Consider the following 25,718-nt stretch of genomic DNA (forward strand, 5'->3'; position numbering starts at 1 on the left):
TAACTTCTATTAAAATTCTAATCAAAAGCGTAGGAATTAATAAAGGCTTCTTATCCTATTAATCTAACATCTCTGAGCCAAAAACAATTATAATACTTACATTCACTAGGAGAGAGAAATCAGTGACCAGTTGGCTAAGTTCAATTAAGTCCTTAAAAAGAGAGAAGAAAAGGAAGTTACTTACTTTTATGCCTCACAGCTAACAAAATGAAAATAATTTTTAACATACCGCTTCTAAGGTTTCCCATGATTCTGCAGCATTTTGATCTCGAGGAATTTCAGGCAACGCATATACCTGAGTCATATTCTGAAGATCAGCTTCAGCCTCAGCAGTGTGAAATGTTCCTGGATGAACACAGCCTCATGTTTAGGGTTTATGTGCTTTGTTAGAAAGCAGATAGCATAAATCAATTTTGTAAAACAATTCCCATGTAAAATGCTAACTAACTGAATTCAGGCTCAAAGTAAATTGACTATTCTATAAAAATAGATATATCTATGGGCAGATTGTTCCCAGGTTAACCAATATTTTTTTCTTTAATTCTACAAAGTCATCTCAAAAAATGGCTACAAATGCCACCTACCCAATCTGAATAACTACAGCTCAATGTGGAAGCAGCACTGAAGGAAAACTCTTCTATGTGGCTAATATTCCATGTAGAGATACCCACTAGAAACAGGTTTCACACTTTCAATGTAAATCATTAACCTTTTCTTTGGGGATTTTAGTAATAAATACCAGATTCATAAGGTGTTAAAAGTAGGAAAGTGATGTGTTTTTTGCAATGAAAATCAGTCATTTGGGGTGACAATAAATCTGTCATCAAATGAACACCTCTTACCGTGTGGATCTTTTCATACATATTGTTATCCTTCTTCTAAGAGTCATTTTTCTAGCCCATGTCTCCATTGCTTCTATTTCTTTTCTGAGTTTTAAAAAGTCATTAACCCACTAAGGCCTTCCTCTCAGTAAAACTGCTATGATGATGAATTAATTTACACTCCAAACCCCACCTTCAAGTCTTTATTTCCTTGTACTGGTTTTACCATTCATTCATTCAACTCATATGGATCGAATGCCTACTAAATGCCACTCAGTACACTTAGATCCTACAGACACAATGGTAAACCACAAAAACAGCTCCAGGGAGTCAACATAGTACAGTGGTTAAGAGCACGGGCCTAGTCAGAAAGACCTGGGTTAGAATCCTGGCTAATGACTAGCTCTTTGACTCATTTTCCTCATTTTTAAAATAAGGTGAAAGGGGCACCTGGCTGGCTCAGTTGCAAGAGCATGTGACTCTTGATCTTGGGGTCGTGAGTTCGAGCTCCACACTGGGTGTAGAGATTATTTCAATGAATAAAAACTTAAAAAAAATAAGAATAAAACAAGGTGATAGGTATTTATTTTGCACTGTTCCTGGCTTAAATATTGAGTATAAGTGGCTTAATAGTTACTACTACAATAAATAGCCATTGCTACTGTAGCTATTAATAATGGAACTTACCATATTATGTACAATACACTATATTAACAGGCAAGTTCAGTATAGCCAGGTAAGAACTATGATATGAGTAAATATGGAACACTATGTGAGAACAGAAAAGAGGTATTTAACTAAGACTTGGGGAGGGGAGAGCAGTTGGAGGTTTTGAAGCAGAAGCCTGAGGATGAACAGAAATTACATAGGTGAACTGGGGCAAAGGTGGAAGGAAAAGCAGAGAGTATTCAGGTCAGAGAGACTAATATATGCATAGGTTTGGGAACTGAAGAGAGTTCAACTGAAATACAGACTATGAAAGAGAAAAGCAAAAGTTTATATAAGTTTTGTCACTTGAAATCTAAGGTGACATTATTCATAGCATTGTAACTATGCTAAAGAATTCTGTTTTTCTCATAAGATCAATATGGAACTATTAAAAGGAGTTGGAGACTACTGGGATGCTGGAGGGTGCCATAATCAGATTTCAGATTTAGAAAGGGAACCATAGCTGTAGTGTGAAGGATGAAGTTGAAAGGTGAAAAAAAAAAAAATTAGAGAGTGAAAAACCAGTTGGGAGGCTCTGCAGTATGTCCAATGCAAAATGATGGTCTGCTCTAGGACAGTGGCAGTGGGCATGTAATTCATTTTGTCCCCCTTACTTCAAGCTCAAAATACCTACCACTTTAATATTATCTGATACCTATTATGTATTGTGTTGGGTACCAAAGATGAAAAATTTTTATGAGTAATACAAAGGAGATGTTCTCAAAGAACTTATATTCTAGAAGAGTCAGACATACACAGAGACAATCCTAAAACAGTAAGAGAGTGTAATTGTATTTAGATAAACAGATATAGATACAAACAATATTTTGTGGGCGTTCCAAGCTTGGGAAAGCATCTGACCCAGCTTGGTGTGGTGTGCAGTTTATGAGACAGCTTCCTAAAAAAGGTGATCTTATGAGACAAAGAAAATATAAATTCTACATAGACCAGCATAAAAAAGGCCCTCAAAGAAGAAAAGATAAAGCTTAACATAAAATCAGCAGATTGGTCTTGCCAAAGGATAAAGTAAAAGACATAGAGTTACAAACACAGAACTTTACATAGATGGTTAGGAGGAGCCTTACTGTAGACCAGTGAAAGACTTTGGACTGTCTGGAAGAGAGTGGAGAGCTATTGAAGTGTTATATGCAAGGACATAACATAATGACATGTGACACCTGATCTACTCCTAGAAGTCATAACTGTAAGTTCATCTTCTCAATTTCTTTTTCATCCTAGCCTATTTTATAAAACTGCATTGCTATTTTACTTTTGAAATTTATGAATGTTTTTACCTCTCGAGGAAAATAATCTATTTAAATTGTTTAGGAAGGGCATAGTCGGCTGACTAAAAAATATTTTGTAGGCTTATCAGAATTGATAGTGTTCTTTTAATTTTGAATTTTAACTTATCTGAATACATTTCCTTTGATCTTAAAGGAAGAGCAAAAACATCAGATAGAATAAGTTTTACATTACAACATTATGGCAAGTATCAAGAGTTATTTACCCTATGTCCTAACTTATCACATAAAGACACTTTAATTTTCACATCAATCAAGATAAATGAATTATTCTAAGACCGCTCTTCCACTTAATATTTCTATTGTAATGAGAACTCCAACTCCTACTCCAACTTCTTTAATAGGATGATACTGAATAATGATAACTTTATCATTAACAGACCAAATGTAAAGCAGAACTTTATAATTACAACATCCACTCTAAGGATTTTTATAAGCCATAGCCTTTATACTATTATAGAGGATTTAAATGACGTATGCCAGGGGAGATTGTCATACATAAATTCTTTATCTAAAAAATGAAGAAGGGGTGGGAAATGTTTGGCATTTTAAGCAAACATAAGATTTCCCCTGGTGAAAAATAAGAAGGGTTTAAGTCATTTACGTCTCACTTGAAACCAAACTGCGTATGCATCTTAGTTCAAATGGAGTCTTAGAACAAAGAAATCTGTTCTATTCCATGGAAAATCCTGCTGTAAACTTACAACTCTAAACATCACTAATCAATTTGAGGCATAACAATTAAGAAAGAAGCCCTTTAATTTCTACAACTTTCATAATTCATTTATTCCAGCTTATATTAGAAATCACTACCTCAGTGAACATCCATTGACTTTGAACTTTTAGGAATTGCTACAGACATGATGATGGAAAACAGAGACAGATTATAGCTGCAGGAAAGAAGGATGAAGAACTCACCCTGTGCATATAAGTCAAATTGCTATTGTTTTATATGATGAAGTCATCTAAGATAGTTCCATCCACATGCAAACAATGCAAGTGGGCATGAAGTTTTCAAACTCCAGTTTTAAAACCTTATTATTGACTACAAACTTAAACATGAAGATATTTTTAGTTGAAGCTAATAACACAGACATAAGACTTTTCCCTTCTCTCCATACATCCAAACATTCGTTGTCTTTCCATGTTTCATGAAAGGCAATGATTCTACTAAGAATTATAACACAACATATAAGAAATTTTCACTAAACTTCAGTATGTTAGGAAAAGTTTCATTATAAGTCTAAATTAATTCAAAGGCATTTCCTGAATTTTTCATGTTCTGACAGCTTAAAAATAGTGAAATTAATCTATTGATCATCTATACGAACCTATCTATCAAAATAAAATGACTTCTAAGTCATGGCTTAACTTAGCTGCAAAGGAGGATTTTTAAGAAAATTAAAACCAACAGAAAACGTATCTTCTGAATAATATACAAAACTATCCACGTGCTTCACAAACTGTTCACTATATGTATATATACCTGTGATAAAATCTGATATTTCATCAAATTCAATATGCGGTCTGAAGTTCCAGCGGTTTTAAGATTGGATTCTTTTCTTTTGTGAGTATTTGTTTAAAATGTAATAAGATTCTGTTCCTATTGCACTGGTGAACTGTATGTGCTGGATGGGGAGTAAGAAAGACAAAGATGGAGAGAAGGCACTGATTCACTCTATATGACTTGATACACCTTTCTAAATACAAATCAAATTTGTAGGTTCATCACTTCTCTTGGTGGGAAGCAATATGCTAAAAATGAAAGTAGACACACAAGTGAGACAGAAGGGAGTTTCTCAGATCAAGCGAGATTGGCAAAGAAGATTTGCTTTAGGAACTCTCAGAATCTGGACAAAAGAAGCAGCAAAATCATCACAGCTTCCCCCTAAACTTAATAAGCTTCTTTTACTCTCCAGAGAACATAAAACGTCCTATTCTACTTGTTATTTCTATCTGTAAGTGAAAAACTATTTTTGTATTTTGATCTCACTCATGGAAATGTGGCAACATTGCTCCTGAATCTCTGCTGATATTTCCAACCAATTTATTTAGAATCAGATTGAATTTTTAAAGGAAGAAATATTTTAAGGCACTTAACTTCTGTGCAAATCAAACACATTTTTTCTGTATAGGCTGTCACTACTATAATGAGCATCTAAAGCAAAAACAAAAAAAACAGAAAGCACAGGATAAAAACATGCAGAATGACAGAAAAGAGTCCATAACTAGAAGACCACACATAGAGCGAACTCAATTCCAACCCCGCAATTAAGGTCTTATGTGAATTAGTTGCTTTGTTTTAATTATTCTTCTTTCCCATCCTCTCAATTATTTGTTAATATTATTTCTCAATTTAAGGCAATCTAGTAGAAACTCTCACATTTGGTGAAATACTCAGGTACTTGGTGAGACAGTTCATTTTAATTGCTTAATGTTGGCAATGGATTCAAAGTCAAAGCACCATTTCACCAGTACACCATTTGGAATTTGAAATTCTATACATTGTTTTAGGTATAACTTACAATGACCGTCTCAATCAAATCAGCACTAGCTACAGAGATTTAATCTTTAATCTTGTAGTTTCTCTCAGTGGCAAGTGATTAGGTCTTTAGCTAATTTGATGTTCCATGAATTGAGAAATTTGAGAATCAAGAGTTGGAAAATGAATTTCATCATTTCTTCTTCATCCTCTGGCTCTGCCTCAATCTTTTTCATGTTCTCTCTATACGTGCTTCCTCAAATTTTGATTATATATATATACACCAGCCAGCTTCCTACAGAGAAATTTAATTGCCAGCAAACTGTTCAACTGCCTTCTTCTAATAATCACCCAGTTCCTCTGATGATATATAAACCCAAGCTTGTTGAGCCCAAACAGTCCTACTGACAGAAACTCAAATAATGCAATAATAAAATGCAAACTAAAGCAAGTATTAGCATAGTATTATATTGTGAGAAACTCTCAGAACTCAAAATTTTTGTTTGCCAGGGAATTGCTGGTGATGGGCAAGTCAAAACTAAATAGCAAGAGAGACTGGTATCAGCAACTCCAGAAAATCTAGCATATCTTCACTGCTGTTACCACCATCACAACTGTCACAATATCTAGGTAATTAAGGTTGTCTAGGTGATTAAACATTGTCACAATGTCTAGGTGATTAAGCAGGACAGCTGCTTAATCACATGGAAGCCCAGTTTCTCTATACATGCACATAAAGTATCAGTTCACACTAAATGATATGAGCAGTATTTAGCCTCATCAATATGGTGGTGATAAATACTGTAATATTTACATTACAGAATAATGTAAACAGTAACTACAAACTATCAAAAAGCATTCTTCCCAAATACTCTTCAACCAAGGGGCTGAGTGCTAACATGTCCTTCTCCCCAAAACAACACTTTAGGTACTGGTTATCCACAGGGTGTAGTGAGAATAGTACATCTGAAATTACAAAATTGTCTCTAAAAAGATATTTATTCATTCACATTTATGAAACATTTACGTATGGCCCACTATGTACTATGTGCTAGGTACTAAGGATACAATAAAAGCAAGATTACCAAGAATCTGTGGATGATGGCCTAAATGTTTCCTCCAATTTTTAAATTTCAAATTCCCTATAAATTACTGGATCATTAACACTGAAAACCTAAAGTTAAAAATAATCTGGTTTTGGAGACAGGGGATGATGGTACAGGAGCCTCCTACATATATGAAAAGATGAAAACTAGGCAGGTATAACATCTCTCAGATTCTATTCTAATTTATAATTTATTTATACCCTACCTTTACCATTAAGATTTAAAGCATCTTGGAACATATGTAAAATATAACAAGATAGCATAAATTAAAAGAGAAACAAAAAAGGAAGTATGAGGGGAGCAATTATAAAATAAAGCCAGGACAGTTAAAAACTTCGGCTTTTGGTAGTTAAAAATATTCAGACATAAGCATTCCAGTAAATAACTCAAGCAGGGAAACCTCATCAGTTTGGATTGGATATGCCATCCAATACCCATAGGATTAAAAAAAGACCAACTGCTTTCAAGTCCTATTATGTATTACACCAGTAATTTTTTTTTCAGGGTTCCTTATAAAGGAAATACTATAATGCAATTAACAATTATCAATTACATCCTTAAAAAATTTAATGACAAGTTTTGCTGGACTGTTTCTTTGAGTATCACTTCATAAAAGCTGATAGCATGAATGCAGATATATATATATATTTTTTAATGTTGTCAGTTAAATTCAGAAAAGTGAGCTGATGGATCTAACATCCCCTATGAAAGAAAATCAGAATGCCAAAGAAAGAGGCATGCCTGATTAGGCTACTCCTGCACCTGGACACGAAGGGGGTGTCCTCTGCAATCAAGGATGACATTCTCCCTAGGGAATATTATAACCTTTATTTTCAATACATAGACAAATAGGTACTTGAGGCCTGGAAGTTCCACTCTACACAGCATAGCTTCAAAATTTTTATCCTACAAAACTTCTAGGGTGTACGTTTCTAAGCACTCTCAGGGTCCAAGAATTCAACATACTGAAACAGAAGGTGATCCCTGGAAAGTTATGTATCTGCAATAGCTATACAAGATGGTGAATTTTAATTAACTGCATTACTATGATCAAGAATAAGACTTAGTACGTTACCACCAACAGTCATGGATCTGGTCAAAGAAGGCTGTAATAAAGTTTCTTCATCATTAAATTGTTTCTTAAGCTCTTCTACAGATTCCAGATGGAGTTGAAGAAATTCTGCTGTTGCTGCTGATGCTTCTTCTTTAACAGGATCTATCATTCTTTTCAGAAGTACTAGGTCATCCTTACGGACCTTCAAACAAAGTTTCTCCATTTCTCGGATATTGGAACGGAGTTGCTATAAAAGAAAAAATTCATTAAAGCCACCATCTGTTAATATAAAATGCCTTTATTTTCAGAGGTAATCTGTGATTAATAGTCATGAATAGAAATGATTTCAAGTATTCTCTACAACAGAAGGTATATATAACATTTTTCTATTTTTCATGTCTCTAGCCAACGGAGCTTGAGAACTCCTATCCTTGAATTTATTTATTTAGCATTTTTTCCTTCATTAAATGTATTACAAAGGTAACAAATGCTCTTCATAATAAGTCAAACACTGTAGAACATATCAAGAAAAACTTAATGACTTCCCCCTTCACCAATCCAACCACCTCTTAACCCAGTCCCTTCCACACATTTCCCACTGCTCATACAAACGTTAACATATATAGACTTTCCATCTTTTTACCAAAAAATGGACTACATTGTGCATAATAATCTATAATTTGTTATTCCTCACCCCAATAATATAACAATACTACCATGGATATCCTTCTTGGTTAATGGGTGTACCATATTCCATGGTACAGATGTAAAATTTATTCAATGACCCCTGCAAGTGATCAACAGTCATTCATGTTGTTTCCAAAACAGAAATCCTTGAATATATCCTAATATACCATAATAGTATATATTAGTATTATAGTATATACTATTATACCGTATTTTGTAGAAATGATTCCTAAAAGTGAGAGTACTCAAAGGATCATGTGCATCTTATTTCAATAGCTATTATCAGTTTTTTTTTTTTTAAATAAATGGGGCTTTTGGGGTTTTTTTCCTTTTGTTTTAAAGATTTTATTTATTTATTTGAGAGAGAGAGAGAGAGAGCACATGCGGGGGGGTCAGAGAGAGAAGCAGACTCCCCGCTGAGCAGGGAGCCCAATGTGGGACTTGATCCCAGGACTCCAGGATCATGACCCGGGCCGAAGGTGGTTGCCCAACCAACTGAGCCACCCAGGCACCCCTCTTTTTTTTTTATAATTTTTGTATTATGTTACTTTAGTCACCACACAGTACATCATTAGTTCTTGATGTAGTGTTCCAGGATTCATTGTTTGCATATAACATCCAGTGCTCCATGCAACACCTGCCCTCCTTAATACTCATCACTGGGCTCACCCATCCCCCCTCCCCTAAAACCCTCAGTTTGATTCCTGGAGTCCATAGTCTCTCATGGTTCATCTCTCCCTCTGATTTCCCCCCGTTCATTTTCCCCTTCATTCTCCTAATGTCCTCCATGCTATTCCTTATGTTCCACAAATAAGCGAAACCATATGATAATTTTCTTTCTCTGACTTATTTCACTTAGCATAATCTCCTCCAGTTCCATCCATGTTGATACAAATGTTGGGTATTCATCCTTTCTGATGGCTGAGTAATATTCCATTGTATATATGGACCACATCTTCTTTATCCATCCGTCTGTTGAAGGGCATCTTGGCTCCTTCCACAGTTTGGCTATTGTGGACATTGCTGCTATGAACATCGGGGTGCATGTGGCCCTTCTTTTCACTACATCTGTATCAGTTTTTCCTAAGTAATAATTCATACTACCACTGAAGTATGAGTGCCCATTTCCCCACATACTGCCAGTACTACATGTTCTCTCATTGTTGCTTTAATTTGCATTTCTGAGTGTAGTTGTCAGATTTGTATCACATGTTTTCCCCCTCTTTTTAGAATCATCTACTGACATAATCAATTTTTCTCTAATATGCTAATATTATGAGTTATGGGCAGGTTTCATAATATAGAACCATTTTTTACATTCCTGAGATAAACTCTTCCTGGTCACATATACAATTTTTTGAATTCAATTAGCTAATAATTTATTTGGGCTTTCAACACATGTCTGTCTATATATGTGTGTGCCTACATGTGCATACATGAATGGTATGTGTGTCTATACTATCTTTACTAGATTTAAACTCACTTTAACAGGTTTAAGGTTGTGCTAGCTTCACAGGATGAACTGGGGAGCTTTCCATCTTTCCCAATAGTCTATACTTTAAGAAACATAAAAACCAACTATTCTTTGACAATGAAATAACTAACTTGCAAGAATGATCTGAGTATGATGCTTCTGGAAAATGACAGATCTTTATAATATTTATCATATAATTTAGAATATATTCTGGGGCGCCTGGGTGGCTCAGTTGGTTAAGCGTCTGTCTTTGGCTGAGGTCATGATCCCAGGGTACTGGGATTGAGTCCCACATCAGGCTCCCCCCTCAGCGGGGAGTCTGCTTCTCCCCCTCCCTCCGCCCCTCTCCCAGCTTGTACTCTCTCTCTCTCTCTCTCTCTCTTGCTCACTTGGTCTCTCAGATAAATAAATAAAATCTTAAAGGAATATATTTTAATATTTCTCATATGATATTTTAAATTCTTCTCCGCTGTGGCACTTTTACAGGTACTAATGCAAATTCTGTATAATAGGACAGAATGTATCAGTTTCTTTTATTTCTCAAGTACCTACTCTGGGTGAGGTGTTACATCCTGTATTACACATTATTACATTATAGAAAAATCAGAACAAAGAAAACTTGTTTAGGATTTACTTAATTTTATCTAGCAGCAAAGCTCAATTAAAACCCAGGCATTTTTTTGTTAAGTTTTAATTTTAATTCCAGAATAGTTAACATACAGTATTATATTAGTTTCAGGGGTACAATACAGGGATTCAGCAATTCCGTACAACACCCAGTGCTCATCACAACAAGTGCACTCCTTAATCCCCATCACCAATTTCACCCATTCGCCCACCTCCCTCCCCTCTGGTAACTATTGGTTTGTTCTCTAGAGTTAATAATCTGTTTCTTGGTTTCTCTTTTTTTCCTTTGCTCGTTTGTTTTGTTTCTTAAATTCCACATATGAGTGAGATCATATGGTACTTGTCTTTCTCTGACTTATTTCACTTAGCATTATACTCTCTAGCTCCATCCACGTTGTTGCAAATGGCAAGATTTCATTCTTTTTTTTACGGCTGAATAATATTCCAGGGGGGGTGTGGGGGGTGTGTGTGTGTGTGTGTATCACATCTTCGCTATCCATTCATCCTTCCATGGGCACCTGGCCTGCCTCCATAATTTGGCTATTGTAAATAATACTGCTATAAACATACAGGTGCATGTATCTCTTTGAATTAGGACTTTTGTATTTTGGGGGTAAATAACCAGTAATGCAATTACTAGACTGTAGGGTACTTCTATTTTTAACTTTCTGAGGAACCTCCTTATTGTTTTCCACAGTGGCTGCATCAATTTGCATTCCTACCAACAGTGCATGAGGATTCCTTTTTCTCCATAAACTCACCAACATTTATTTCTTGTGTTTTGATTTTAACCATTCTGACAAGTGTGAGATGGTATCTCCTTGTAGTTTTGATTTGCATTTCCCTGATGATGAGTGATGTTGAGTATCTTTTCATGTGTCTGTTGGCCATCTGGATGTCTTCTTTGAAGAAATGTCTGTTCATGTCTTCTGCCCATTTCCTAATTGGATTATTTGTTTTGGGGGTGTTGAGTTGTACCAGTTCTTTATATTTTGGATACTAACCCTTTATTGGGTATGTCATTTGCAAATACCTTCCTGCATTCAGTAGGTTGCCTTTTAGTTTTGTTGACTGTTTCCTTTACTGTGCAGAAGCTTTTTATTTTGATGTAGTCCCAACAGTTTATTATTTTTTTTTATTTCCCTCACCTCCTGAGACCTATCTAGAAAAATGTTGATATGGCCAATGTCAGAAAAATTACTGCCAGTGCTCTCTTCTAGGATTGTTATGAAAACCCAGGTGTTCTTTAAAGTCCAGCAATCTTTCCATTAAACTATAACCATAATTCACACACACACACACACACACACACACACACACACACATATATAATTCCTTAATATAACCAGAGGACCCATTTTATTCTAGTAAAATTAAGAACAATTCTGGAAAAAATAGTTTAGCTACAACCTAATGTATCTTGTAAGATGTTCTGGGTGAATAAAAAAGCTGTGCTTCTATCCTGCCATGACTCTATACTTCCTTTAACCATCTGTCACTCTGATGTGAACTAAAAAATCTAAGGATAACTGTACTGTAAATTAAAAATATGTGATATACAAGCATTAATATGGAAAAAATCATAGAACATATAGGCCTATGTTATCTAATCCAACCTTATGATTTTACAAGAGGGAAACTGGACTTCAGATGAACACAGTGGCAGAATTAAGTCTCGTGTCCAGTTTTTAAGTGCTGGAACAGTATTTCTAACACAACACCAACTCTTGGTTGTACAGTTCTTTTCTGAACTACAGTTGTAAAGCTTGGTTACATAGTTGTCACATAGTCCATAGAAATATTTTAGACAGTATTATCTTGGAGAAGCATTAACGTTTCTGCAGCTCATGAGCATTTGTCTATGACATATTCTTCCTATTTTATAGAATTTATAAATATGTTTATGTCTCCAGTCAAATTATAGTGTCCAGAATTCTATTACTAAGAGTGGGGAGGAAAATGTTAAGAAACAAAATACCCACTGAACTATAAAATCTGATACTATAGTAACAAAAACACAATAATGGCTAAATTTTTATTAACACTATAAGTTGTCCATTGTACCACATATTTACCTTCTTCGTCTTGTTTTAGCTTCACAACTTACCTTTGCAACGAATATTACTATTATTCTCATTTTATAGAAGAGAAAAGTAAAGCAAGACATTTTTTTAAAAAGCCTAGGATTACACTTCTAGTAAAAAGTACAGCCAGGAATTAAATCCAGACTATAGAGCATATGTTCTCAACAATTTTTCTACATAGCTATACTACCCAACAGAAATATAATGCAAACCACAAATTCAAGGCATATATATAGTTTTAAATTTTCTAAGTCACATTAAAAAGTAAAGAAAAACAGGTTAATTTTAATGTCTTATTTAACCCAATACATCCAACATATTATCATTTAAACATGTAATCGATATAAAAATTATTAATTAAATATTGTACATTCACAGCACATCTCAATTCAAACTAGCCACATTTTTTTCAAGTGGGGCTTGAACTCATGACTCTTGAGATCAAGAGTCAACATTTAATTGACTAAGCTACCCAGGAGCTCCCAAACTAGCCACATTTTAAGTGCTCAACAATTACATGTGGCTAGGAGCTACCATATTGGACAGCACAGCTACAGAATCTCTCCAAAATCAAGTAAAAGGAACATACGTGAAAAATACAAAGTAGGTGTTTCTGCCTCTGGGTGTAGCAAGGTAGATAATTCAAACTAACCCTCCCACCAATGACTAATTAAAAAGCTGACAATAAAACAAATCACAAACACACAAACAAAATTCAAAGGCATCAAAAAGCAAACAAGATAGTTAAGAAATTTGTAGGCCAAGAATTAGACAAAGGTGAAAATCCAGAGAGGTGAGTCCTGAACTCAAGGCCACATTTGCTTGGAGGTATTTACTTACCAGAATGTTTGACAGCCTCATAAATTTCCGGGTAAAATACTCAATGCTGGGGCCTACTAAGTATAACCACTATGGTGCTTTGAGCTGGGATCTGAAAGAGCTGTACCCCAAGAGCCCAGGTGATCCTGAAATAAATCGGCCCTCACATGAACTATAGTTTGGCTTCTAGTCTTTTGGGTAGTGCATAAAAACTTTAATCCCTGAAACTGTATAAAGATAATTGTGGAAAATTAGTACTCCAGGGGCATAGAGGGAGTAAATGAAATCCTCTCTAGAGGAAGGTAACATTGTCGCTATCCTCAAATAATTTCTATAAGTAGGATTTCAAATATAATGCCCACCAAAGATAATCAAGCACAGAGAGCATACATACGATGAAGAACAGCAGGAACAACAGACAATAAAAACATCCAAAGGGACATTTGATATACCTAATAGCAAATGTAGTCTAAAAAATTATGGTTAGTTTGCCCAAAGATATAAAAATCAAGCCTGGAAATTCAGCAAACACTGGAAACTATAAAAAGCAAAATACAGGTTTTTAAAAAGAATAAATATACTATCATTTAAAAATAGAGTATACAGGGGCACCTGGGTGGCTCAGTCAGTTAAGTGTCTGACTCTTGGTTTCTGCTCAGGTCATGATCTCATGGGTTGATTGAACCCTGTGTTGGGCTCCATGCTCAGTGAGGTCTGCTTGAAGATTCTCTCCCTCTGTCCCTCCCGCCACTCATGTTCTTTTGCTAAAATAAATAAATAAATCTTAAAAAAAAATAAAAATAAAGTATACATGAGAAAAAATTTAGTAAGTATTTGGCTGCGGGGACCTGTGTGGCTCAATTAGTTAAGCGTCTGCTTTTAGCTCAGGTCATGATCCCAGGTTCCTGGGATCAACCCCATGTCGGGCTCTCTCCTCAATGGGGAGCCTGCTCCCTCTCTCCCTGCTGCTCCCCCTGCTGTGCGCATGCACACACTCTCTCTCTCTCTCAAATAAATATTTAGCTGCATATCAGACCAACTCAAGACTTAGTAAACTGAAAACTAGATATGAAAAAACTATGTAAAAAAGAAACAAAGTTTAAAAATATAGAAGAGAGGTAAAAGACATAGGATATAATTAGAAAATACTATAATATACATATACTTAGAATCCTAGAAGGACACAAAATAAATTTGAATAGATAATGACCGAGGAAAGACATCAATCCACAGATTCAAGAAGGTTGACAAACCCCAAGAAGAGTAAATGAAAAGAAAAATGTATAGCCAAAAAAGGGAAAAAGGAGAGGGGAAAGACCTCTCAGAAGGAGCTAGAGGCAATACAATTTCTTGCAAAATAGTCCTACCACCTCAGAGGTACCCTGCCAATGTTGCACATGCTGCAGTTACCCTTCTTCAAACCATTGTGTGTTTACCCTCTGTTATGTAACTTCTGGTTCCTTCATCCAACATGCCTAGTCCAACTTTTTTCTCCAATCAATCACATTCTGGGATCCAATATATAAATCCAACATTACATATATTATTTATAAGTGTTCTAAAGAATCTTATTTTGTGTCCTATATGTATCAGAATAACATACATTGCCATATAATGTAAAAAGAAAAATCCATATATAAACAGTGCAATCAACTTTCCAAAGGTCATACCAACAAAAACACCAATAAACCTTGAACAATGACCAAAAAAAAAGGCAGGGCCACACCCCAAAGACCATAATAAAGACCAGAAAACGTAACAGTAAGACTATACTATGACTTCTCAAAGCAACAATAAAAGCCAGAACAGAGCAGAATGATACATTCAAAGTATGGAGGAAAAATTACTGTCACCCGAAATTTTTAGACCCAGCAAAAATATCTTTCGATAGGTAAAATGAAGATAAACAAAACCTGAGGGAATTTGTCTCCAGCAAATACACAGTAAATATAAAAGTGTCCTTCAGAAAGAATAATAATTAATCCCAGATATAAAGTTGGAGATGCAGAAAGAAATGAAGAACATTAAAAAAAGAGTTAAAGTAAAAAAAAAAATAGTAAAAGTATGGATAAATCTACATGACCAGTAACTATACTAAAACAATAATAATAATAATAGTAATATCTTTTAAATATATGTGTAAGATTAAAATATATAAAAATAGCATTCAGTTTGTATAATCTATATTGTTTATGGATGTATGTTGTAATTTCTAAAAGAGTATGTAATTCCAAAACTAACTGAGAACAGTTTGATCAATAAAAAAAAAAAATACAAGAAAGTGAGGGGCGCCTGGGTGGCTCAGTCATTAAGTGTCTGCCTTCAGCTCAGGTCATGATCCCAGGGTCCTGGGATCGAGCCCTGCATCAGGCTCCCCGCTCCACGGGAAGCCTGATTCTCCCTCTCCCACTCCCCCTGCTTGTGTTCCCTCTCTCGCTGTGTCCATCTCTGTCAAATAAGTAAAATCTTAAAAAAAAAAAAAAAAAAAAGTGAAAATGGATATGAAAAAGAATAAAGAATATGTGTAAGAAGTAGAAAGCATGTAAGAGTGTAGTATCTAAACCTAAATATATCATTTACTCCACATAAATAAATATTCCAGTTAAAAGATAAAAATTTTCAAATTGGAAGAATATGAAATTCAAGAAATACATCTAAAACATAAAGACAGTTCAAAGTAAAAGGATAAAATAATAAATCATGTACAGCTGACCCTTCAACAACATGGGTTTGAATCTACAGATTCAATAAATTAGAATTAATTTGAAAAGGTTCTTTGTTTTGGTGGAACTTGACAAGCTGATTCTAAAATGTATATGGAACTGCATATAAAGAGCTGATACTAGCTTTGAAGAAGATTAATAAAACTTCCTCTATTAGATATCAACTGATTATAAAGCCACAGTAATTAAGACAGTGTGGTATTAGTGCAAGAATAGACTAATACACCAATCAGACAGATAGCCAAGAGACAACCCAAACATATATGCACTGAATTTACAACAAAGGTGGCACTGAAGGGAAGCATGATCTTTCTAAAACACAGTGTTTGGTCATTTGGGCATCCCCATGGGAAAAAAATTAAAACTGGACACACCACTTCACACCATACACAATAATCAACCAGATGGATTACAGACCTAAATGTGAAAAGCAAAACAATAGAATATCTTTATTCTAGGGTAGGAAATACCTTTTAAATGTGGCACAAAAAGCACAAAGAAAAAACTGATAACCTTGACTATATTAAATAAAATGAACTTCTAGTCATCAAGGGATACAACAAAGACAGTGAAAAGGTTGACCACTAAGCGGAAGAAGGTAACTGCAACACATACGCTTATAAAACGGTCACAGACAGAATAAAGAACTCTTATAGATAAGAAAAAGACAAAAACCTGCAGAAATATAGGCAAGAACCCTAAACAGGCGCTTCTCATAAACAAAGAGTTACTTGGGGTGCCTCGGTGGCTCAGTTGGTTGAGTGTCTGACTCTTGATTTTGTCTCAGGTCATGATCTCAGGGTCATGAGCCCCTGTTAGTTCCCAATCAGCAAGGGGTCTGCTTCTCTTTCTCTCCTCATCCATTCTCTCTGCCCCTCCCCCTGCTCCTGCACACACGCTCTCAAATAAATAAATAAATAAATCTTTTTAAAAAACCCAAAGAGTTACTCAATCTCACTAACAGTCAGGTAAATATAAATTAAACCATAATTAGCTACCCACCAGAACACCTAAAATTAAAGTTTGACTTTACTAAATACTGGTGAGGATATGGAGACCACAGGAAGTCACATTCATTGCTGGAAGGAGTGTAAAATTTGTACAACTATTTTGGAAAATAGTTTGTCATTATACTGTAGTTGAAAATAAGGATGCCTAATGAACCTGCAATTCCTGTCCTAGGAATACATTTAACAGAAACGTATGCACATGTATACCAGTAAAAATATCCAAGAATGTTAATATCATCTGTAATAGAAACTGAAAACAAAACAAAAACTAAAAATAACCCAAATGACAATCAATGTATCATAGTATATGTTTACCATACACTATGGTAAAATCATACAATGGACTATATACAGTAATGAAAATGAATCAATACCGCTATAGGCAACAACACAGATAAATCTCAAGCCAGACACAAAGGATATATTGTTTATTTCAATTTATATAATGTTAAAAAACAGACTAAATTAATCTATAGCTTAATGATACATTTTGGTGGTAAAACTATACAGAAATACTAAGAAGCAATTACCATATAAATCAAGATAGTTATTACTTTCTGTGGGAGAAAGTTGGTTGTTATAGGGAAGAGGCAATAAAGCATTTCTAGGATGCTGGCAATTTTCTATTTCTTGATACGAGTAGTAGTTACAAGAGTGTTCCCAGTATAATAATTTGTTTAGGTGTATATTTATATTGGATGCATTTATAGCACATAATGTTCTATTTCACAGTAAAAAGTTTTAATAACATTTTTAGAGAAGAAATATTATATTAACCTGTATGGTCAATTAAGCTAAGACAGAAACAAGTGTGAAGGCATTGGGTAGGGGTAAAAATGAGTATCAATCTCGTTGTGGAAGTATATTACCTACCACATTGTTGGATGAAAGACATTGATTCATTCATTTGACTAAATTGTGAAGTTTGTAGGGACAGAGACTATGCCTGATTTCTTTACCATTGTGTCTTCAAGGCTGTATTTGATCCCTGATACATGGTTTGATTCAGTAAACATGGTAAATGAATGAATGCTTTCTTAATATTTTCCAAAAAGTGGCAAAACAGTAGTCCAACAACAACAGAGATCTCCTCTCCAAATGCAAGAACTCAACTAGATTTGCTCCCTAGGAATGCATAATATATGTCACTAAGCATACAAAACATTTCATCTTTCATTAGCTGGAAGAAATATTGAAAGGAACCTGTTTTTGGAATTAATTCTGACATATAAGCATAAAATAGTGAAATGGAAATGAAACCCATGAGAAAAAACAACCATGACATCTTGGAGTTCTTAACAGTTAAAAAAGGAATAATGGAGGGCAACCCTCTCGGGTCCCTTCCATCTTCGGGAGCTTTGTACTATCACTCAATAAACTTTGTTCTGCTGCCCACCCCCCCACCACCAAAATGAATAAATAAATAAATAAGGAATCATGGAAACACTAATACTTTAGGGAAAAGAATCAAGTTTTTCTGGAGAAAATAGCTGTGTGATGCCATAGAAATTATACTGTGATACGAAGATCTTTTTTGAAAGAGAAAGATAGTTTCTAAAAGGTGACATTCTGATACTATAAACAAAAAAATTAATCTGATAAAAGAAAGTGGCATCTGAAGAGTCCAATATTGTTGTGTAAGGTGTGCTATAAGTTCAGAATTTTAAGAGATTTGTTTAAAAAAAAAAAAGAAATGCATGTGAACAAGGATGAATACAAAAGAGTGCTTGAAACAAGGAGACTTATGTAAGTAAAGTAGGAGCCCAGAATGAGCGGAGGCTGAAGAAAAATGTTAAGAACAATAAAAAGGATTTAAAAAATACATGTAGAGCAAGAACAAGTAAGGAGGATTAGGTCTACTGCTTGGGGCAGATGGTATAACGTTAACAGATGAGGCAGGGAAAGCAGAACTACCGAACTTCTATATTGTTTTTAATTCTCTATTAAGGAGAAATATTCAAAATTCAAAGGGGCATAAGAAACATACTCAAAGGAAACTTGAAATATCTTACTGTGATAATCTAAACAGGCTTCATGAAGGACGTGAGATTGAGCTGTCCCTAAAGAATATTAGGAAAACAGAAGATATTAAATAGGCCAAACTGGGGAAAGACAGAGGTGGAGTACAAGGGTAGAAGTTTTCTAAATACTCTATTTTATCAATTTTAGGACACAGTATCTTTCCCACATTCTAACATCTTTGAAATTGGAATGCATCTTAAAATAGATGTAAAAAAAAAAAAGCAATATGCAACTTTTTTTTTAAAGATTTTATTTTATTTATTTATTTGAAAGAGAGAGAATGAGAGAGAGAGAGAGCACATGAGAGGGGGGAGGGTCAGAGGGAGAAGCAGACTCCCTGCTGAGCAGGGAGCCCGATGCGGGATTCGATCCCGGGACTCCAGGATCACGACCCGAGCCGAAGGCAGTCGCCTAACCAACTGAGCCACCCAGGCACCCCGCAATATGCAACTCTTAACTGGCAGCACTTTTCTTTCTTAGAGGTACACTAAACAATGGCATGTCTTACAATAAATGGTACCTTAGATTTAATTTCCTCCCTGAGGTTCTAGAGTACTTATGCCAATCAGAGTAGAGGTCAAAAACCATAAATCCTGATTAATCAGCTCATAAATATTTCAAGGCAAAATTTAAATTTAAATTCATTTGAAGCTCAGAATAATCTAAAATCATTTATCTTCCAATAGCATTCATTTTTGGAATCTATTCTATCTTCTCTTCCATTCCTTACCTGGCCTTGACTCTTTCTGGTCTTCTGTTCTTTTTTTTTTATTTACATCATTAGTTTTTGATGTAGTGTTCCATGATTCATTGTTTGTGCATAACACCCAGTGCTCCATGCAGAACGTGCCCTCTTTAATACCCATCTCCAGGCTAACCGATCCCACCACCCCCTCCCCTCTAGAACACTCAGTTTGTTGTTCAGAGTCCATCGTCTCTCATGGTTCACCTCCCCGCTCTGATTTCCCCCCCTTCATTCTTCCCCTCCTGCTACCTTCTTCTTTTTTTCTTAACATATATTGCATTATTTGTTTCAGAGGTACAGATCTGTGATTCAACAGTCTTGCACAATTCACAGCGCTCACCATAGCACATACCCTCCCCAATGTCTATCACCCAGCCACCCCATCCATCCCACCCCATCACTCCAGCAACCCTCAGTTTGTTTCCTGAGATTAAGAATTCCTCGTATCAGTGAGGTCATATGATACATGTCTTTCTCTGTTTGACTTATTTCGCTCAGCATAACACCCTCCAGTTCTATCCACATCATTGCAAATGCCAAGATCTCATTCCTTTTGATGGCTGCATAATATTCCATTGTATATATATACCACCTCTTCTTTATCCATTCATCTGTCGATGGATATCTTGGCTCTTTCCACAGTTTGGCTATTGTGGACATTGCTGCTATAAACATCGGGGTGCACGTACCCCTTCGGATCCCTACATTTGTATCTTTGGGGTAAATACCCAGTAGTGCAATTGCTGGATCGTATGGTAGCTCTATTTTCAACTTTCTGAGGAACCTCCATACTGTTTTCCAGACTGGCTGCACCAGCTTGCATTCCCACCAACAGTGTAGGAGGGGTCCCCCTTCTCCACATCCCCGCCAACATCTGTCATTTCCTGACTTGTTAATTTTAGCCATTCTGACTGGTGTGAGGGTGGTATCTCATTGAGGTTTTGATTTGGATTTCCTTGATGCCGAGCGATGTTGAGCACTTTTTCATGTGTCTGTTGGCCATCTGGATGTCTTCTTTGGAAAAATGTCTGTTCATGTCTTCTGCCCATTTCTCAATTGGATCATTTGTTCTTTGGGTGTTGAGTTTGATAAGTTCTTTATAAATTTTGGATACTAGCCCTTTATCTGATATGTCATTTGCAAATATCTTCTCCCGGTTGTCTTTTGGTTTTGTTGACTGTTTCTCTTGCTGTGCAAAAGCTTTTTATCTTGATGAAGTCCCAATAGTTTGTTTTTGCCCTCACTTCCCTTGCCTTTGGCGATGTTTCTAGGAAGAAGCTGCTGCGGCTGAGGTTGAAGAAGCTGCTGCCTGTGTTCTCCTTTAGGATTTTGATGGACTCCTGTCTCACATTTAGGTCTTTCAAGCATTTTGAGTCTATTTTTGTGTGTGGTGTAAGGAAATACGGTCCAGTTTCATTCTTCTGCTGTCCAATTTTCCCAACACCATTTGTTGAAGAAGACTGTCTTTTTTCCATTGGACATTCTTTCCTGCTTTGTCAAAGATTAGTTGACCATAGAGTTGAGGGTCCATTTCTGGGCTCTCTATTCTGTTCCATTGATCCATGTGTCTGTTTTTGTGCCAGTACCATACTGTTTTGATGATGACAGCTTTGTAATAGAGCTGGAAGTCCGGAATTGTGATGCCGCCACCTTGCTTTTCTTTTTCAATATTCCTCTGGCTATGCGGGGTCTTTTCTGGTTCCATACAAATTTTAGGACCATTTGTTCCATTTCTTTGAAAAAAGTGGATGGTATTTTGATGGGGATTACATTGAATGTGTAGACTGCTCTAGGTAGCATTGACATCTTCACAATATTTGTTCTTCCAATCCATGAGCATGGAACGTTTTTCCATTTCTTTGTGTCTTCCTCAATTTCTTTCATGAGTATTTTATAGTTTTCTGAGTACTGATCCTTTGCCTCTTTGGTTAGATTTATTCCTAGGTATCTTATGGTTTTGGGTGCAATTGTAAATGGGATCGACTCCTTAATTTCTCTTTCTTCTGTCTTGTTTTTGGTGTATAGGAATGCCACTGATTTCTGTGCATTGATTTTATATCCTGCCACTTTACTGAATTCCTGTATGAGTTCTAGCAGTTTTGGAGTGGAGTCTTTTGGGTTTTCCACTTAAAGTATCATATCATCTGCAAACAGTGAGAGTTTGACTTCTTCTTTGCCGATTCGGATGCCTTTTATTTCTTTTTGTTGTCTGATTGCTATGGCTAGGACTTCTAATACTATGTTGGATAGCAGTGGTGATAGTGGACATCCCTGCCACATTCCTGAACTTAGGGGGAAAGCGCTCAGTTTTTCCCCATTGAGAATGATATTTGCTGTAGGTTCTTCATAGATGGCTTTTATGATATTGAGGTATGTACCCTCTATGGCTATACTCTGAAGAGTTTTGATCAAGAAAGGATGCTGTACTTTGTCAAATGCTTTTTCTGCATCTATTGAGAGGATCATATGATTCTTGTTCTTTCTTTTGTTAATGTATTGTTATCACGTTGATTGATTTGTGGATGTTGAGCCAACTTTGCAGCCCAGGGATAAATCCCACTTGGTCGTGGTGAATAATCCTTTTAATGTACTGTTGGATCCTATTGGCTTGTATTTTGGTGAGAATTTTTGCATCCATGTTCATCAGGGATATTGGTCTGTAATTCTCCTTTTTGATGGGGTCTTTGTCTGGTTTGGGGATCAAGGTAATGGTGGCCTCATAAAACAAGTTTGAAGTTTTCCTTGCATTTCTATTTTTTGGAACAGTTTCAGAAGAATAGGTCTTAATTCTTCTTGAAATGTTTGGTAGAATTCCCCTGGGAAGCCATCTGGCCCTGGGCTTTTGTTTGTTGGGAGATTTTTGATGACTGCTTCAGTTTCCTTAGTGGTTATAGGTCTCTTCAGGTTTTCTATTTCTTCCTGGTTCAGTTTTGGTAGTTGATACATCTCTAGGAATGCATCCATTTCTTCCAGGTTATCTAATTCACTGGCACAGAATTGCTCATAAGACGTTCTTATAATTGTTTGTATTTCTTTGGTGTTGGTTCTGATCGCTCCTCTTTCATTCATGATTTTGTTGATTTGGGTCATTTCTCTTTTCTTTTTGATTAAGTCTGGCCAGGGGTTTATCAATCTTGTTAATTCTTTCAAAGAACCAGCTCCTAGTTTCGTTGATCTGTTCTACTGTTCTTTTGGTTTCTATTTCATTGATTTCTGCTCTGATCTTTATGATTTCTCTTCTCCTGTTGGGTTTAGGCTTTATTTGCTGTTTTTTCTCCAGCTCCTTTAGGTGTAGGGTTAGGTTGTGTATTTGAGACCTTTCTTGTTTCTCGAGAAAGGCTTGTATTGCTATATACTTTCCTCTTAGGACTGCCTTTGCTGCATCCCAAAGATTTTGAACAGTTGTTTTCATTTTCATTGGTTTCCATGAATTTTTTAAATTCTTCTTCAATTTCCTGGTTGACCCATTCATTCTTTAGTAGGATGCTCTTTAGCCTCCATGTATTTGAGTTCTTTCTGACTTTCCTCTTGTGATTGAGTTCTAGTTTCAAAGCATTGTGGTCTGAAAATATGCAGGGAATAATCCCAGTGTCTAGGTCCGACATCGTACTAATGTCCATATTGAGTAGGTCCCTGGCAGTCGGTACTACCTCTTGTTCTTTTTGTTGAGGTGATTTTTTCCATTTTGTCATTTTGTCCGGAGGAGAACAGATGAATAAGAGAACAAAATGGTAACAGGGTAACAACGTCCCCAGAAAATATACTCTAAACACATCAGAAAAGACCTGAAACCAGAGGAAAAGAAAGGGAAAGAAAGAAAAAAGAAAAAAAGAAACAAAAACAACAAAACAAAAAAAACCAGAGTATGATCAAATATGATCAGGCTGGTGCACAGATCAGTGCCACACACTAGATTTTGGGTGTATTTTGGTCTGTTAGAACAAAGTGCCTCCCAAAATTTTAAAGAAAAGAAAAACTTATATAGGTACAAAAATAAGGGTTGATACGATGAAGGGATGGAATATGACTGTAAAGATGAAAATTATAAAAAATTTTATAAAAGGAATTGGTAAGATAAGTTGTTTGAAAAAAAGAGAGGATTTTAAAAAAAAGGGAAAAAAACAGGGAGAGAATGTGATCAGGCAGGAGACTAGAACAAAGCCATACACTAGAGATTTAGGGTATATTTTGATCTGTTAGAAGAAACTGTATCTCAAAATTTTAAAGAGAGAACAACTTATATACATATGCCAAAAATAAGGGTAACTACTATGAAGGCATAGAATATGACTCTAAACATGAAAAATAAAAATGTTTTTTAAAAAAGGGATTGGGGTGCCTGGGTGGATCAGTTGTTAAGCATCTGCCTTCGGCTCAGGTCATGATCCTAGGGTCCTGGGATCGAGCCCCGCATCGGGCTCCGTGCTCGGCCGGAAGCCTGCTTCTCCCTTTCCCTCTCCCCCTGCTTGTGTTCCCTCTCTTGCTGTGTCGCTCTCTGTCAAATAAATAAAATCTTTAAAAAAGAAAAATGGGATTGATAAGATGTTGGCTGAAAAAGGGAAAAAAAAATTTCAAAAAAAAAAAGACAGCTAAAAAAAAATTAACTTTGAAAGACTAAAGAACCATGGTAAAAAAAAAACCATGGATTCTATGTGCAGTATTCCCCTAGCTCTGGAGTTCTGCCACTCTCACTGATCGGTAAACTTGGTCTTGGCTGGCTGTTCTTGCTGATCTTCTGGGGGAGGGGCCTGTTGCCCTGATTCCCAAATGTCTTTGCTGGAGGCGGAATTGTTCTGCCCTTGCCGGGTTGGGCTAAGTAATCTCCTTGAGTTTGCTCTCGGGAGCTTTTGTTCCCTGCAAGCTTTTGGTGCAGCTTTGGAGGATGAGAATGAAAATGGCGGCCTCCCAATCTCCGCTCCGGAGGAGCTGAGAACTCGGGGCCCTGCTCCTCAGTGAGCCCCCAGAGAAAAGCAGTCAGTCACTCCCGTCTCCCCGGTCTCTGGCCTCACTCCATGCTCACCCGGCCTGTGACCGAGCGCTTCTATCTCTGGCACCTGACTCGGTGTGGAGTCTCCAAACCCAGCAGATCCCTGCAGTGCGCTCCCGCGCCGCTCCTCCCAGGGGAGGAAGGGGAGTTTCCCCGGATCTGCCGCTTGTTGGGTCCCTGCTGGAGGAGCAGTAGCCCGACTGTGCCGTGGATCACAGTTTATGGCAACCCCGAGCTGAGAGCCCACGCCTCGGCTCCGTCTCTGCAGCTGGCTTCCCCACTCCGATACCTGGGAGCTCTGCCACACTCAGGCACCCCCGGTCTTTCTGTGACCCCAAGGGTCCTGAGACCACACTGTCCCGCGAGGGTTCCACCCCCCGCTTAGCCACTGGAGCGACGTCCCTCAGCGGAGCCAACTTCTAAAAGTTCTGATTTTGTGCTCCGCTGCTCTATCACTTGCCAGAAGCGGCGGATGGAGGGCCCCTCCCCCCCGTCTATCCTCCCGAATATTGCCTCGGATTCACTTCTCCGCACATCCTACCTTCCAGAAAGTGTTTGCTTTTCTGTTCAGAGAGTTGTTGCTATTCTTTTCTTCGATCTCCTGTTGAGTTCATAGGTGTTCAGAATGGTCTGATCCCTATCCAGCTGAATTCCTGGGACCAGACAAAATCCAGGTCTCCTACTCCTCCACCATCTTGTTCCACCCCCTGTTCTCCTAACTTCTGTCTACTATCCTCACATTTCCCTTTTCCCATCCTCATCATCTCTCTCTTCTGTTTCTCCCTTTTAAATTCTCTTAAAAAATTAAAAATTAAAAAAATTAAAAATACATAACTCAACTGTTCTACATTTCTTGTGTTAAAATTATGAAAGTCACGTTTCACTCCTACAAGTTCCAAGGCTGATTTTATTTATTTTCATTGCTTATAGAACTGGGATAGACTGTAGAGCAGTGGCTTTCCATTTTTTTTTTTTTAAGATTTTATTTATTTGAGAGAGAGTATGTGTGCAGGAGTACAGGGAGGGGCAGAGGAAGAGGGAGAGGGAGAGAATCTCAAGCAGACT

The 25,718-nt window shown here is 36.6% G+C and overlaps 1 protein-coding gene across 1 annotated transcript in view; it reads right to left on the bottom strand.

Annotated features, from left to right (window-relative positions):
* The window catches only part of STX17 (syntaxin 17), a 61,523-nt gene that overhangs the window by 10,481 nt on the left and 25,324 nt on the right, over window positions 1-25,718 (bottom strand). Inside the window, exons 4-6 of the mRNA XM_035016211.1 lie at window positions 7,497-7,722; window positions 230-345; window positions 101-151 (exon numbers count right to left, since the gene is read on the bottom strand). Of these exons, the coding sequence (XP_034872102.1) occupies window positions 101-151; window positions 230-345; window positions 7,497-7,722 (393 nt within the window). The remainder of the gene's footprint in view (window positions 1-100; window positions 152-229; window positions 346-7,496; window positions 7,723-25,718) is intronic.

The sequence above is a fragment of the Mirounga leonina genome, unplaced genomic scaffold (genome assembly GCF_011800145.1).
Source record: "Mirounga leonina isolate KUSES-001 unplaced genomic scaffold, KU_Mleo_1.0 Mir_170, whole genome shotgun sequence".
Taxonomy (NCBI): domain Eukaryota; kingdom Metazoa; phylum Chordata; class Mammalia; order Carnivora; family Phocidae; genus Mirounga; species Mirounga leonina.